Source organism: Micromys minutus (assembly GCF_963924665.1).
Source record: "Micromys minutus genome assembly, chromosome: 16".
NCBI classification, from domain to species: Eukaryota; Metazoa; Chordata; class Mammalia; order Rodentia; family Muridae; genus Micromys; species Micromys minutus.
Window position 1 is genome coordinate 5,231,949 of NC_137985.1, and position 17,678 is coordinate 5,249,626.

At 38.1% G+C, this 17,678-nt stretch overlaps 1 protein-coding gene across 3 annotated transcripts in view; it reads right to left on the bottom strand.

Annotated features, from left to right (window-relative positions):
- Positions 1 to 214: 214 nt before the first annotated feature.
- CEP126 (centrosomal protein 126) overlaps positions 215 to 17,678 on the bottom strand; it is a gene marked incomplete at both ends in the record, with an annotated part of 66,903 nt that continues 49,439 nt past the window's right edge. Inside the window, 4 exons of one of the 3 annotated variants that reach the window (XM_080929758.1) lie at positions 215 to 432; positions 2,874 to 2,938; positions 7,605 to 7,802; positions 14,586 to 14,658. In XM_080929758.1, the coding sequence (XP_080785884.1) occupies positions 424 to 432; positions 2,874 to 2,938; positions 7,605 to 7,802; positions 14,586 to 14,658 (345 nt within the window). Of the gene's footprint in view, positions 433 to 1,429; positions 1,782 to 2,873; positions 2,939 to 7,604; positions 7,803 to 14,585; positions 14,659 to 17,678 lie in introns of those variants that run through there. The other 2 variants (XM_080929757.1, XM_080929756.1) reach the window with 2 other exon arrangements.

The window sequence follows — 17,678 nt, forward strand, 5'->3', positions numbered from 1 at the left end:
TCTGTTTTTTTTAAATAGAGAAAATTTATATCCAGTAGCATGCTTACTGAAAACAATGAAATATTTCATTCATTAAAAATGTATCAAGAAAATACATAATAAAGTATAATTTGTAGCATAAATATAAGCTAGTAAATTCATTTCCATTAAGTACATTATGATTACTTTTATGAACATAAAAGTCTACTATTTTAAATCATTAATAAAGGCAGAAATACAGAACTTATTTACAGGAATTCTCAAAAATAATGATTCCACTAATAGTGACTATCACAGCTCATCAGTATTTTCTTTGCACTGTGGATCCAACATCAGGAGACAGACTGGCCCTTGGCTGGCTGCTCTGTAAGAGAGTTCAGAGGGTTCTCTTAACTGTCATGTCCACAGATGTTCAGAGGGCATTCTCTTTTCAGATCATGGCTTTTAAGAGAACTAAAAGTTCAAAGCAAAACAGTACATTCATCAATTTCAATGATGCTGTACCCCTCTCTTTGTAGGGCATCGTATGGATAGTAGTAATTCACAATCTTCATACTTTACTACAGGTAATCTGTGCTTTGAAGGAATTTCCTTTGAGTGTGCATGTGGCATGGTTGTGTGTGAGCAGATGTGATTGTCTGCATGTGCATTTGCAGGCCAGAGGTTAGCTTTAGGCAATTTTTTCTCTCTCCAACTTATTCTATTGTTATTACTTTTTTGAGACAGGGTCTCTTCATTGAACCTGAAGATCACCATTTTGACTGACTGGCCAGTGGAGCCCTGAGGGCTGACCCACAGACTATAGTTACCTCTGTATAAAAGGGTGTTGGGATCTGAACTCAGGTCCTCATTCAGTGCAGTACTTCACGACTGAGCTACCTCTCCAGAGCCAGGTGTGGTGTGTACCCTATACTCTCAGAGATCAGAGGCAGGAGGACCAAGTAGTCATGGCTAGCTATATAATGTCCTGTCTCAAAACCACAACACAATGCAGACAAACGTTTTGTCCTCTGTTGTGTAAATGGCCAAGTGTAACCAACCTTCCTCCCTTCTTTCCTTCCTTCCTTCATTTTTTACAGAAACACTTGGAAGCCATGTAGGATTCTGGGGATGTTTAACATATATTTTAGGTCAAAGAAATAATTTGCTTCTTAAAAATTCATTAAATTTATTTTATTTTAAAACTAAATATGATACTCTAAAATGAAAATTTTAAGATTTGCAGGGTTTCTGCTTTGATAATTTACACCTAAGCAATTATAAGGCCATGGTGAGATCATGGTGACTTCGTTACACTGGGCAGTTCACCTGCTGTCTCGGAGCTACCTTCTTTTTCCTAGCTGTGGCCCTATCAGAGTGCCAGGTGCACAGGAAGAACCAGAGTTGGTCAGACTGGAGAGAGGTCAACATGGAGAAAACTTGGGCTGAAACTGGCTTCCCAGATGGAAGCTTGTAGTCATACAATTCCTGAAGAATGAACAGGAAAAAGGCAGGTAAGGTGGCAAGAACAATGGGGACCCCAAAGAGTGCCAGGATAGAGGACAAGTTCCCAGGGAACAGAGTGAAGCTGCAGAGACCAGAATGCCTCTATCTGGCATTAAAAATAATTTACAATTTTGCCTGCTCTTGGGATGCTTCTTCCTACTGGCTTGCCTTGTCCAGCACTGGTGTGAGGCCTTTGCCTTGTCTTATTGTATCTTCTTTTGTCCTGTTTGGTTGTTGTCTCTTGGAGGCCTCATCTTTTCTGAAGGGAGCCGGTGGGGGAATGGATCTGAGGGAGAGAGGAGGTGGGAGGGGAGGAGCTGGGAGAAGTGGAGGGAGGGGAAACTGTGGTCAGGATGTATTGTATGAGAAAATCATCTATTTTTAATGCCTTTAGTTCCTGCATTCTCCATTCAGAGGCAGGTGGATCTGAGTCTGAGGCCACCCTGGTCTACAGATAAGAGTTTTACAATAGTCAGGGCTACACAGTATAAACCTGTTTAGAAAAACAGAAGAAAAAAAAAGCCACTAAAACAACATTCAGACCTAATGTAGCCAGATGGTTACTCATTGTTAGTAGATTGGACCCATCATGATAGAACTGGTGTTCACAGGCCATTGCAATTAGGCTTGGGTAAATGTTAACAACTTAAGCACCTGTGTCATGAATTTAATCTTTTAGGTCATTAACTGACATTTCTCCATGGAGCCAGATGTCCTTTAAGAAAAAAAATGTACTTAAAATGTGAATTAAAGAATGTCTCATAATGAATGAAGCAAAGTAAAGACACTTTTAATTTTCAAATTTTGAATCCATTAAATTTTTTTTTTTTTTAGGAAGAAAAAAAAAATCACTGGAAATCTCATCAAATTAGGTAATTACAAAAAAAAAAATTAGGAAAAACACCAGCTACTAGGAAACAAGTGACTGGCCTAGGGTGCACAGTGAGGCGGAGGGCAGCAGCAGGCCCCTCTCCCCACTGTTGCTCAGTGTAGGCCTGGCTTAGAGGGAGCACAGGCGCTGTACACATGAGGCACTATTGAGAAATATAGATTTTGCACAACTTTATTCCTTCCTATCAACGTTTCAGAACTGAGGGCACTCAATTTTATCCGTCCCTCAAAAAACTTCCAATGGATCTTACATGTGGAAAAGATTTATTTATTGCATTCTATGTGGCTGAGTGTTTTGCCTGCACACATGTATATACACTCAAGTTTCTATGAGGTCAGAAGAGGGCATCTGATCCCCAGGAACTAGAATTACTGATGATTGTGAACCATAATGTAGGCGCTAGGAGTCAAACTTTGGTTCTGATTGCTGAGCTATGTCTCCAGCCTGCCTCTGACGGTTCTTATTTCTATTAATGTTCAAATAAACCAACTAAAAAAAGAACTTAGGAAATACTTACCAGAAGTGGTATTAATTGTAAAGTATTTTTGATGGAAGGGTTTTTGCGAATTGCTTCTTGCACATCTGAAAAATCATACCATGACACAAAAATAATTATTTATGTACAAAGAATCACTAAAGAATTAGTAATGATACTCTGATGTATCAAAATATTAAAAATTGAATATAGGACTCCTTTCCTTTCGAACCCAGTATTAGTCCTAATATGTAATATTAGGTCCAAAAATAAGAGCAATTTGATTAGGAACAATTACATAAAACTGAAGCTGTAAGAGGGACTCTCTAGTATTTTGAAGTATGTTATACTTTCCTTTTGTTTTTATTCTTTTTTCCTCTTTTTTTTTTTGTAAAGTGAAAACATTTTGTGTTTTGTTTTTTTGTGGTTGTGGTGGCTTATGTCTATAATGCTAATAAGCGAGAAGGCAGGGACAGGTGGTTCTCTCTATAAGTTTGGGGCTAGCCTGGTCTACACAGTGAGTTCCAGGGCAGTTAGCCAGTCTTATGCAATGAAGCCCAATCCCCTTCTTGTGAAAATCAATGGAATTCTGCAACTGACAGGGGTGGGGTGAAGTGGGGGAGGAGATAGGGGACATCTCCAGGAAGAGATGGACTTCTGAGATAGGGGAGATACCCAAGAATCAATGGGGGTGCCTTTAGCTGTGAATCAGCATTGGGGATATGTAGCCTGAAGAGATTGCCTCCTGTGGCTAGTCAGGAACCTGGTAGAGTAACAGGATACCAACCCGCCCATAAATTTTTGATCCAAAACTTACTCTGTCTATAAGAAATGCAGGGATTGGGCAAAGAACAAAGACTAAGGAAATGGCCAAACAATAACTGGCTCAACTAGAGACCCATCCCATAGACAAGCAATCCATGACACTATTACTGATACTCTGTTAGCCTTGCAGACACGAACCTGGCATGGATGTCCTCTGAGAGGCTCCACTCACCAACTGACTCAGATGCAGATACTCACAGCCAAACATTGGATGGAGCTTAGGGAGTATTATAGAAGAGTTGGGGGAAGGATTGTGGGTCCCTAAGGGGCTAGGAGTTCCACATGCAGACCAACAGAGTCCACTAACCTGGACCAGCATGGGGTTCTCAGAGTCTGAACCACCAGTTGGACTTAGGCCTCCCAGCACATAGGTGGCAGATGTGCACCGTAGTCTTTCAGTGAGTTCTGAACAACTAAAGTGGAGGTGGGGTGGGCTATCTCACCTCCACGAAAAGCTGTCGCCTGTATGTGGGATATACTCTTCTAGCTGGAAGGTCTCGTCTGGCCTCAGTGGGAAAAGACTTGAAGTGCCAGGGTGGGAGGATATCCAGGGGGCTTCTACCCACTCAGAGGGGGAGGGGAGGAGAGATAGGGCAAGGATTGTGGAAGGGGGTGACTGGAGGGGGCAGTGAGTGTGATCTAAAGGGTATAAGTAAAAATAAATAAAAAATGTATTAAAAATATCTATTCTTTTAGGTTTTTATGCATCTCATAATTTTGTTATATAAAATCTTTTATTTAGTTCTATTTAGTATTTAGTATGTGTCTTAGGGTTTCTATTCTTGCACAAACATCATGACCAAGAAGCACAACCACGTTCATAGCAGCCCTATTTATAATAGCCAGAAGCTGGAAAGAACCTAGATATCCTTCAGTAGATGAATGAATACAAAAATTGTGGTATATTTACACAATGGAGTACTACTCAGCTATCAGAAACAATGACTTTATGAAATTATTTAAAAAAATGGATGCATCTAGAGAATATCATCCTGAGTGAGGTAACCCAGTCACAAAAGAACAGACATAATATGCAGTCACTGATAATTGGATACTAACCCCAGAAAGCTCTGAATACCCAAGAAACAACCCACAGGCCATATGAAGCTCAAAAAAAAAAAAAAAGAAAGCCCAAAAAGTGAAATTTTTAGCCCTTCTTAGAAAAGCAACAACAACAACAACAAAAAAAAAAAAAAAAAAAAAAAAAAAAAAAAAAAAAAAACGTAAGTGTATAGCACCTTCTCAGAGTGGGGTACACCTAGACCTTAAATCATTAATAACTCAAGAGCTAAGAAGATAGCCTTGTAGCAATTTTTGGTATTCAAAAATCATTACATTTAATTTACACACAACAAGAACATTTTGACTATTTCCATGTTATATTTTGATTTACATGTACTTTATGCTTATTATAATTAGTAAGATTTCAATGCATACTATCAAACCTTTAAAAAAATCAAGTACTGACAAAAATGCCTTTAAAAATCTGTACATGTATCTCTGTTTTTTTAAATAAAGTTGTAAGAAAAAAAAAAAGAAGCAAGTTGGGGAGGAAAGGGTTTGTTCAGCTTACACTTCCACACTGCTGTTTATCACCAAAGGAAGTCAGGACTGGAACTCAAGCAGGTCAGGAAGCAGGAGCTGATGCAGAGACCATGGAGGGATGTTACTTACTGGCTTGCTTCCCCTGGCTTGCTCAGCTTGCTTTCTTATAGAACCCAGGTCTACCAGCCCAGGGATGGCCCCACCCACAGTGGGCTGGATCTACCCCTTGATCACTAGTTGAGAAAATGTCTTACAGCTGGATCTCATGGAGGCATTTCCTCAACTGAGGTTCCTTTCTCTGTGATAACTCCAGCTTGTGTCCAGTTGACACATAAAACCAGCCAGTACAGTATGGCTCTATCTAGTATGTTGTATTGTGAATTCTTTTGATGTTTTAATGAGATTATTTTTATTTAAAAATATTTTTATTAGATACTCTCTGTATTTATATTTCAAATGTTATCCCCTCCCCACCCCTGCTCCCATCCCACCTCCCCCCTCCACTTGTCTTGGCGAAGATACACCCCTCTCCCAATCACCCTGTGTACCTCAGTGCCTTGGCATTCCCCTTCACTGGGAAAACATGCCCTTACTGGACCAAAGGCCTCTTCTCACATTGATGCCAGACACTACAATCTTCTGCTACATTTGCAACTGGAGGTCTGATATAATTCTGCACTGAACCCATCTGGTCCTGGGCTATTTTTGGTTGATGACTGCTGCTATTTCTTTAGGTGTTATGGGACTGTTTAGATGGTTTATCTGATCCTGATTTAACTTTGGTACCTGCTATCTGTTTAGAAATTTATCTATTTCCTCTAGATTTTCCAGTTTTGTTGAATATAGGCTTTTGTAGTAGGATCTGATAATTTCCTCAGCTTGTTTTATTTTATCTCCCCTTTCATTTCTGATTTTGTTAATTTGGATATTCTCTCTGTGCCCTCTAGTCAGTCTGGCAAAAGGTTTATCCATCTGGTTGATTTTCTCAAAGAGCCAGCTCCTGATTATGTTGATTCTTTGGTTCTTTTGTTCTTCTTATTTTGGGTCAGGAGCTTTTTTGAGTTTTGCATTTTCTCTGATTGTTGTGTCAATGTTTTGTATGTTATCTTCTGCCGCTGAGATACTCTCTTCCATCCTTGTCATCTCTTTGTGACTCGGCTCTGTCTCTGTGGGCTGAGGTGGGAGCATGCTTCCGAAAGTCTTCTGGGCGGTCAGCCGTCTGCAGACAGGCCCTGAGTCATGATGGTGGTGCTATGGCTCTATCTCTGGGTAATGATTTTCTTTATGGATTAGTTTTTTTTAAAAATGATTATTAACTATTAATTTGCTTTAGATTTCATTTGTGATAATTCTTTGAAGACTGGAATATAGGCCATATCTCTAAAAGAAATCTTAATATACTTTTCCTCAATTATTTGAGGTATCAGAAGTTTGAGATAATTTTCAACTAAGTTCTTTGTTTCAGGCTTTAGAGACCACCCAGGTAGTAAGAACACAGGCTGTAATTACTGTGAGGCACACACTAAGCTATGTTGCTAACGTACTAGACATGTTTTTCTCCCTTCCCTCAGCAGCTCAATATTGAAGTTTAAAAAATATAAACTTGTTTTTAAACCTCCCCATTTTTTTTGCTGTGAAATGCATAGATCTTTTTTCATAGTCCATGTGGCTCTGTCCTTATTTCCCTAGTAAAGTATTTCTACTTTTTTCCTTTTTCTAGAGACAGGGTCTAAGCACCTAGCTGGTCTGGAACTGGATTGGTTGCCCAGGCTGGCCTTCACCTTTCATCACTTACAAGCTGATATTACTGGTATTGTCTCACACACTTCGCTTTGTGTATGTATCTAACACTGACGTTTTAAAAAACTACTTCATAAAGTTATTTTTATATGATGGTCAGTATAGACACCTAATCTATAGTTCAACACAATTAATATGTTCATATATTTCTTTTCTTTTTTTCTTTAAGCCTTTTCGCTTCCCACTCCTCTCGGAGACAGGATGTTTTGGTGTAGCCTTGGCTGTCCTGAAACTAACTCTGTAGACCAAGCTGGCCTTGAACTCAGAGATCTGTCTCTGACTCCTGAGTGCTGGGATTAAAAGCTTTCACCACCACATCTGAATTATATTCATATACTTCTCAAAGACAATAATGTATAAAAGTTGGTATCATCATAAATGACATGGTGTATCTGTAATAATCTAAAATATTAGCAATATTCTTACTTTTAGATGATTGATTTATTTATTAACAAATCTAGATACATTTGTATTTTTACTTTAAAGTGTTAAAGGCAATAATAATAATAACAATAATGATAATAATAAAAGTATAAGAATAAATAAATCTAAGCTTAAGAATAAAGTGCCATTTTCTTATAGAAGCTGCCCTTCCACACTTACAGTATAGCCTTTCATCAAGGTGATGGAGAGACTGTAGGATCTTCTGCTCTTCGGCTGACAGGGCACTGATACTGGATGTTTGGGACAGGTTTGGTTTCTGTAGCGGCTTGTTGTTTATGGCAGTCAGAATTTCATCGTCAGGCACTGAAGAATTCACAAGGTTTTCTGCCACCAAAAACTCAAAAGGTCTATCTGAAACTACATAAACCAGTGGTTATTCCTTGTCTTTTTTTTTTTTTTTTATATCTTTGGGACCAGTTCTAATATCAACTCACTGGAATTACATCTGCATGTGTCATGTCACAAACAGAAGTCAGAAAATATTCTGTTACTGCTATTTAATTATTGATTACTTTTTTCTAGGATTAAAACTCATTTTACTTTTAACTTAAAATATAATTCTATCATTTTCCTTCTTCCCTTTCTTTCTTTCCTCTTATCCCTTCCATGCACTGCCCCCATTCATGGCCTATTTTTGTTAGTCACACACACAAACACACACACACACACACACAGGCACATACATACACATTTAGTGTTGCTTTTCAGGGCTGTCCAGTTGGTATTGGAAAGTCAATTATGGGATCATCTTGAGGAAGACTAAGTTTTCCTTCTCAGCATTTCTTAGTTGCCTATCCTTTGTTTAGGGCTGGGGCTTGTGAGATTTTTAGCCTTCCATGTTAGCCTGTTTGTTGGTGGTGTCCCTGTCCAAGTCCTAGGCAGCCATATGGTTGGGATATATCTACTTTTTTATGTGTATGCGTGTTTTGTCTGCACATGTATCTGTATATCACATTCATGCAGTGCTTGGCGATGCCAGAGAGGATGGTTGACTCTTTGGGACTAGAGTTAAACCTGGTAGTGAGTTTCCATATAGGTTCTGGAATTGAACCTGGATCCTCTGAAAGGGCAGCCAGAATTTCTTATTACTGAGCCATCTCTCTGGCCCAGTATGCATTTTCATTTTCAAAATTCTCTATATTTGGTATTTCCCACCACAAGTTAGAAAATATCTAAGTCTAGCATATTGGTACACACTTTTAATCCCACACTGGGGAGGCAGAGGTAGGCAGATCTCTATGAGTCTGATGCCGTCTTGGTCTACATTTTAAGTTCCAGATGCTACTGCCGCCACCCCCACTACTACCAGGAAACCACTAAAACAACAGCAATCAACAAACACTGTTCACTGCTATGTCAATGGTTTTAATTCTCCAATAAAAAGTCACAGACTAACAGAATGGGTCCAAAAACAGGACCCATCCTTTCACAGCATCCAAGAAACACACCTTAACATCAAAGACAAACCTGAACTCAGGATAAACGATTGGAAAAAGATATTACAAGCAAATAAACCTAAGAAATAAGCTGTGTAGCCATTTTTAATATCTGACTTCAAACCAAAGTAATCAGAAGAGATACAGAAAGATAGAACATATTTATCAAAGGAAAACTCCACCAAGAGGACATTGCAATTCTTAACATCTATACCCCAAACACAAGGGTGTCCAAGTTCATAAAAGGAAAACTATTACAGCTTATAGCACATACTGACCCACATACACTGATAGTGGAAGACTTCAGTACCCCACTCTTGCCAATGGACAGGTCATTCAGACAAAAACTGAATAGAGAAATGTTATTAGCCAAGTAGACCTAACATATTTATAGAACAGTTCACCCAAAGACAAAAGGATATACCTTCTTAGTAGTAGAACATACTTTAAAATTGACCACATACTAGGACACAAAGCAAGTCTTCAACAGACACATGTTCTACGTGACCACCATGAATTACAACTGAATATCAAGAACACAAACAACAGAAGGCTTACAATTCATGGAAACTGAACAACTCACTTTTAAATGAAAAATGAGTCATGGCAGAAATCTAGAAAAAAGAAAAACTCTCTAGAATTGAATTAACATCAAAGACAAATATTAACTCAGAATAAAGGGTTGGAAAAAGATATTACAAGCAAATGGGCCAAAGAAACAAGTACAAAAAAAAAAAAAAAAAAAAAAAAAAAAGACATCACACCCAAAAGGGGTAGATTGCAAGAAATAGTCAAACTCATGGGTAAAATCAATAATATAGATAAACAAAACAAAAATAATGCAAAATATCAATTAAATGAGTCAGTTATTTGAGAAAAATCAGTAAGATTGACACAACCTTATCCAATTAAGTAAAAGGTGGAGAGAGTATATACAAATCAACAAAACTAGAAGTAAAAATGGGGGCTTAGCAACAGACACTGGAGAAATGTAGAGAATCAAAAGGACATACTTTTTGATTCTCTACACTACACCTGCACTACACCAAATTAGAAAATCTAAAAGAAATGGATGATTTGTCTTAACACATACCACTTAGCAATACTAAATCAGGATCAGATAAGCAATTTAAATTGTTCTATATCACCTAGTAACATTAAGAGTCATTAATTAGCAAAAGAGCGTAGGGCCATAATTTTAGTGCAGCCTTCTGCCTGACTTTCAAAGGAGAGTCACTGCCAATAGCTCTCAAATTATTCTATATAACAGAAACCGAAAGAACATTGCAGTTTGTTTTACAAGGCCATAATTACTCTGATAGCCAACATAAAGACCCAACAGGGAAAATTACAGACTAATTTCCCTTATGAACACAGATGCAAAAATTCTCAGTAAAATACATGGAAATAGAATCCAAGATCACATCAAAAGGATCAATTCACCATGATCAGGTAGGCATCATCCCAGAGATGCAAGAATGGTTCAACATATGAAAATCAGTGAATGTAATCCATTGTATGAACAGACTAAAAGATAGAAATCACATGAAAATCTCATTAGTTGTGGAGAAGGCTTCAGACATGTCTGACTCTTCATGATAGAAGTCCTGGAGAAATTCAGGATACAAGGGACATATTTCAACATCATAAAGACAGTTTAGAGCAAGCCCACAGTCAACATATCTTGCAGTAACTCTATCTAAGTTAAGTATAAGTTGTGGGATAAAAACTTTATGACTCTGGAAAAAATTGAAGAATATATCAGAAGATGAAAAGATTTCCCATGCTCATGGATCAGTAAGATTAAAATAGCCATCTTGTCAAAAAATTTGATGTAATCTCCATAAAAATTTCAACCCAACTCTTCACAGATCTTGAAAGGAAAATTTTCCTTTTCATATAGAAACACAAAAAGTCCAGGATAGTTAAAAAATTGTGAACAATAAAAGAATTGCTGGAAATATCACTATTCCAGATTTCAAGTTGTGCTGCAGAACTATAGTCGCAAAAGCTGCATGCTATTGGTCCAAAAACAGACAAATTGATCAATGGAATCAAATTTGAAGACCCAGACACAAATTCACACACCTATGAAGACCTGAATTTTGATAAAGAAGCAAGAAACATACACTGGAAGAAAGACAGCATCTTCAACAAATGGTGCAGGTCAAACTGGATATCTACATGTAGAAGAATTCAAACAGATCCATACTTATCACCCTGCACAAAACTCAACTCCAAATGGATCAAGGATCTCAACATAAAGACAGCTAGACACACTGAACCTGAGAGGAGAGCGTGGAGAGCAGCCCAGAACTCTGAAAAGACTAGTAGCACACCACTGTCAGCACAGGCACTCAGGCCAACAACTAATAAAGGGATTTCATGAGAAACTCTGGAACAACAAGGGACACCATCATTTGGATAAAGTGGCAGCCTATAAAAAGGAAAAGATTTTAGGGCTAATATCCAAAATATAAAGAACTCACAAAGTTAGATATCAAGAAAAAAATAACCCAATGAAAATAATGGGATACAGATCTAAACAGACAACTTTCAAAAGAAGAAACTCAAAATGCTTAAGAACAACAACAACAAAAATGCCCAACATACTTAGTCATCAGGGAAACGCAAATCAAATCTATTTCGAGGTTTCATTTTAACCTGTCAGAAAGGTTAATCAATAATACAAGTGACAGCCTATGCTAGTAAGGATATGAAGGGAAACATTCACTCATTGCTGGTTTGAGTGCAAACTTGTATAGCCACTGTGGAAATCAGTGTGGTAGTTCCTTAGGAAGCTGGCAATCTTTCTACCTTAACATCCAGCTATACTACTCTTGGGCATATACCCAAAGGATGCTTCATCCTACCACAGAGGCACTTGCTCAACCATGTTCCTTGCTGCTCTATTCATTAAGAGCCAGAAACTGAAAATAACCTAGTTGTCCCCCAACAGATGAGTGAATAAATTATAAAATAAATTTTGAGTCATAAATAAATAAATATATTAAAGATAAATGGATAGGGCTTCTTCCAGAGGTCCTGTGTTCAAATCCCAGCAACCACATGGTGGCTCACAACCATCTGTAATGGGCTCTGATACCCTCTAATGGTGTGTCAGAGGACAGCTACAGTGTATTCACATTCATAAAATGATTCTTTATAAAAAATAAATGGATAATAGTGTCAGGGTTTGGTGCCTACCCACAGGATGAACCCCAAGTTAGGCCAGTGACTAGATGGTCTTTCCTTCGGCCTCTGCTTTATATTTGTCCCTGTATATCCTTTAGACAGAAACAATTTTGTGTCAAAAATTTGGAATGAGAGTTGGTAATTCCATCCCTCCACTGGGGGCTATGTATATCTACTGAAAATGGTCTCTTCAGGTTCCATCTCCCTATTGTTGGGCACCAAACCCTGACACTATTGCTGATGCCATGTTGTGCTTATAGCCAGCAGCCTAGCATGGATGTCCCAAGAGGCTGTACCAGCAGCTGACTGAGACAGATGCAGATACTTACAAATATCCATTGGAATGAGATTAGGGACCCCCATGGAAGAGTCAGGGAAAGGATTGAAGGAGCTGAAGGGAATGGCAACTCCACAGGAGGAACAACGATATCAACTAACCTGGATTCTTGAGAGTTTGCAGATACTAAGCAACCAACCAAAGAACAAAGATGGGCTGGTCCCCAGTACATACATATGTAGCAGAGGACTGCCTTGTCTGGCCTCAGTGAGAGAGGATGAGCCTAATTCTGTAGAGACGCGAGTCCCCATAGAAGGGGGATGACCAGAGATGGGATGGGTGTGGGTGGGTGTGCATCTTCTCAGAGGCAAAGGGAGGGGAAATGGGGTGAAGAACTCTGGGAGGGAGGACTGGGAGAAGGCAACATTCAGAATGTAAATAAAAATAATTAATTAAATTAAAAAATAAATGGATAAATAAAAGTGGTATATTTACACATGGAATATTACTCAGCCATCAAAAAGATGAAATAATCACACTCACAGGTAAATGAAGAACCTAGAAAAAAATCATCTTGAATGAGGTAACCTCTACACACAAACAAAAATATGGCATGTATTCACTTATATGTGGCTACCAGATGTTAAGTCAATGATAACCAAGATATATAACCACAGGTGTTAGGTATAGAGAAAGTGAGTGGGAGAGGGGGCAATTAGATTTCCCTAGGAAATGTGACTCGAATAGATAGCTATGGACGGATGGGGGTGGGGGAAACTGAAATGTGAGGATCAAATAGAGGGAGAAAGGAACAGATACTTAGTAAAAATTGAGAGGTTGTATGGAAACTTAACAGAAGCTTCCTAAAATTTACACACACACAGACATAGACACACACACACACACAGACAGACATAGACACACACACACACACACACACACACACACACACACGAAGGTGATAGAAAGGAAACTGCCAAACAATGGGGGAGACTGAGTCCCAACTGAGCATCTTGTTATCAAATGGAGCTTCCTGAACTGGTGTTGAATTTTATCTAATTGAGATACTCTTCAAAGGGGTCATGTGGGAACCCCTAAGCAACCCAGTTTAGGGGTTGGCAAGACTAATAATGGTTGTTGTCTATATACACCTACAGCAAGCCTCAGTGCCAAAGATAACACCTATACAACCCATTGAATGTGGAGAAGTCCAGCTAACATGTTTTGGCACACTACCAGAGGAGAAATGTAAATACCAGCCCAACTCTATGAAGTACAATGGTGTCCTGTCTGTAAGATATGTTAGTTCAATGGTGGCTCAAAGCTTGTTGGAGTAATCAAGCAATATCTGATTTGACTTAAGGTAGATGATCAGTAGAAAACAAACTCAAAGGCATCTTTGGAGAGCCCTTGTTTTATAACGTTGTGGCAGGGCTTTTCCTTCTTTTACAAGCATGTATACATGCATGTATCTCTTTCTCTCTCTACCTATCAAGGCAGTTTTTCTCAGTGTAGCTGTACTGGAACTTGCTCTGTAGATCAGGCTGGCCTTGAACTCAGGTATCTGCCTGACTCTGCCTCCCAAGTGCTGGGATTAAGCCATGTATGGGCAGGCTTTTCTTTCTTTCAAAAAAATTACTTGTATTTTACATATATTTTGTTTTCTTTTTAACCTATAGATCTTTTGAGTATTTATTTTGGCTTGTACTGTTTGGTTTTTTTGTTTGTTTTTTATTCTTGAGTTTGCAAATGAGAGGGTCTGTTTCCTGTACCTTTTCTATTTCTTTCATTATTTTTTAAGGTTTATTTTATTTATATGAGCACACTACAGCTACCAGACACCTGGAGAGGGCACTGGATCTCATTACAGATGGTTGTGAGCCACAATGTGGTTGCTGGGAACTGAACTCAGGACCTCTGGAAGATCATTCAGTGCGCTTAACCTCTGAGCAATCTCTCCAGCCCACCTTTTCTGTTTCTTTTGTCCTATTTCAATGTGTTTTTTTGTTTTATTTTATTATTTTGTATTTTGTTTCATTTTATTTTACTATTATCCCTTTGAGGTCCCTTTGTTTCCTAATATGACACAGAAGGGGGTAGGTCCAAATGGGAGACTAACTGGGGAGTAACTGGGAGAAGTAGAGGGAGGGACTGTAATCAGGAAATCCTATGTAAAAGAAAAATCTTATAATAAAGGGAAAGAAAAAAGAAAATGCATACAGTAAAACATACCTTCTTCAGATTTGACACCTCTTGTAGCTTGTGTTGGTTCATTTGTACTTGGTGGGACATTTTGTCCAAAATGCTATAAAAAGTTTAAATAAAAATATAATTTCACATATAAAATTAATTGCATGTTCATGGTCTTTAAAGAACTTTTAATTGTTGTTTATTTTTAGTTATCACTGTTCATATAAGTTGCCAAAACCTTTTTATGGTGAATAAATATTTTCAAATGTCTGTTAATAAAAGATTTCAGCTTGTAGTGTTCTCTTGGGTAGCAAGAATGTAAAGAGTGATGGGTGGCAAGTATGTGAAACAAAAACTGTTGAGTCCCAGTGGACTGTATGGCTGAGCTGCGGTTTTACGTGCCAACCTTTTGAGTGTGGCTGATGCTGGGACAGAGGAGTCTCCACAGTCTGGAAGCAGAAGCAGCTGCTTCTGTGCTGCCGAGAATATGAGCGCACCATCAGAAAGTGTGCCATTCCACATGTACTGAAAACACACCCCTCTCCTGAGAGTGGCCTGCATTGCAGTTGGCTTGTGACTTGTGACTTGTGACTTACACTTAGCTTTGTCATTCTGTGTAGACACTATGTGACACAGATGGCGACTACAGGCTCCCTGCCTGAGCTCCATTTCATGTTTAAGACAGCTAGCACTGAAAAACCTGCTATAAATGGCAAGTGCAATGTTTCAACTTCATCCTTTTTACATTCTTTGCAGAGTTAGGTAATAGATAGGATGCTAAAATACATTTCATAAGACATGTAACAAGAACCATTCCTGTAGCAAATGAATATTTCATCAGCCTCTAGAATAAAGAATAAAACCAAACAAAATAATAACAATTTTCAATTTTAAACTGGTTTTGTCCAGAACACTCATGTAGTGGAAGGGTGATTAGACTGTGTGAGGTGTCTAAGGCGATGCATAGTGGCGGGCATGTGAGAGGAAGTAAAGCTTTGTGGGATAGAGGAGAAAAATAAATTTGTAAGACAGTAAGGTAGCCTGTAAAAGGGAACATGGAATATAATAAACCCAGAATAGTAAAAACAATCAAGGGGGCCCCAACTTCAGGCATTTAAAATTTGTTCACTGCTTTGTGATTTTAATAAGTACATATTAGTTTTAAATGAGATTTTTTTTTCTTTTGGAAACAACATTGCACTAGCTGGACTGGAACTCACAGAGATCCACCTCCCTCTGCCTCCTGTGTACTAAGATTGTAGGTACGTGATAAATCCAGCAAATCTGATATAGCTTAATAAAAATTAAAACAGATAATGTATTCCCTTTACATATTTTGCTAGTGGGAATAATATGGAAGCTCAAAGAGAAAAGATTTATTAGTTGTTCTTGCTACATTTGTAATCTAGAAGGTATATTTGTATTTATTACTAAGCTATAAGAATATATTGAAAATTAGACGTAATTTACACAAACTAAATGGCTTGCTTCGCTGGTAAGGTTAATCATAGTTATTGTCTATATTAATCATCTTATGCTTATGAAAATGAATATATCTCACGCGGTGGGTGTGGCTCCATGTTTGCCTTGCACATTAGAAGCTCTGAGCTTGATTCCCAGCACTAGGAAGGAGTGTGTAATATATTCCCTATATGAATGGTTAAGACCAGCAACTTCTACCTCAGAAGGCACATTCTTCACAGGGCAGCTATGTCAGGTCTATAAGCTAGTACAAGAAGCCTGGCAATAACGCATACCTTCTAAATCCCAGCACTAGGGAGGTAGAGGGGATCTCTGAGTTTGAGGACAGCCTGGTCTACAGAGTGAGTTCCAGGACAAACAAAGCCACACAGAGCAACCCTGTCTCGAGAACAACAAAAAACAAACCCTCCAAAGAAAAAAAAGGGATTCAGTAGAAGCTCCAAGTAAGATGCTTTTTACTTACTTACTCCCATTTCTCAATATTTTAAAATCAACTGCTAATAACCCCTAAGATGGTATATTAGACTATATTTATTCCGCCCTAATATAATTTCCACATCATATTCAAATCTTTATTATGGTTTTGGTTTTTACTCAAGAGCTCTGTCCTAAAAGCTATATTAGGTTCTGTTAAAAGTGTTCTTAGAGACAAAACCATATATAATTCAAAGACTCTTCTAAAAGGTACCTAGTTGCAGATAATTTTTGCTGCCAGTTTTAGGTAATATTTATTGATCATATTGGCAAATACTTATTTTGGTAAGCCTAAAAGTGATTCTTTGAAAGTTTAAAGAAACTTGATGAAAAGACAGTACAAAAACACTGGCACTTGAATGTTGAATGTCACTGTATGCGTGAAATTATATATTTCAGGGTAGTGTGAGCTTTTTTTTATTTGTTTCTGATACATTTTTAAGATTGTAATTAAGTATTTGTGAGTACATACAGACACACACACACATATATATGTGACAGTAATATAGGAAGAGAGGCTATTAACGTGAGGGAATAGGAGAGAGACTAGGAAGGGCTGTAGGGAGGAAAGGGGGAATGTGATACATTTCTATTTTAATTAAAATATATATATATTTTCTTGATCTTCACTCAGTCTGTGAGTTGTTTCTGGGGTGTTCAGAGATTTCTAGGGTTAGTATTCCACTATCAGTGACTGCATATTATGTCTGTTCTTTTGTGACTGGGTTATCTCACTCAGGATGATATTCTCTAGATGCATCCATTTTCTTAAGAATTTTGTTAAGTCATTGTTTCTGATAGCTGAGTAGTACTCCATTGTGTAAATGTACCACAATTTTTGTTTCCATTCATCTACTGAAGGACATCTGGGTTCTTTCCAGCCTCTGGATATTATAAATGGAGCTGCAATGAACATTGTGGTGCATGTATCTTTGTTGTGTGTTGGAGCGTCTCTGGGGTAAATGCACAGAAGTGGAATAACTAGGTTTTCAGATAGTACTATGTCCATTTTTCTGAGGAACCACCAGACTGATTTCCAGACTGGTTGTATCAGTTTACAACTCCACCAGCAGTGAAGAAGTGTTCCCATTTCTCCACATCCTTGCCAGCTTCTGTAGTCATCTGAGTTTTGGATCTTGGCCAATCTGACTGGTCTGAGGTGGAATCTCAGGGTAATTT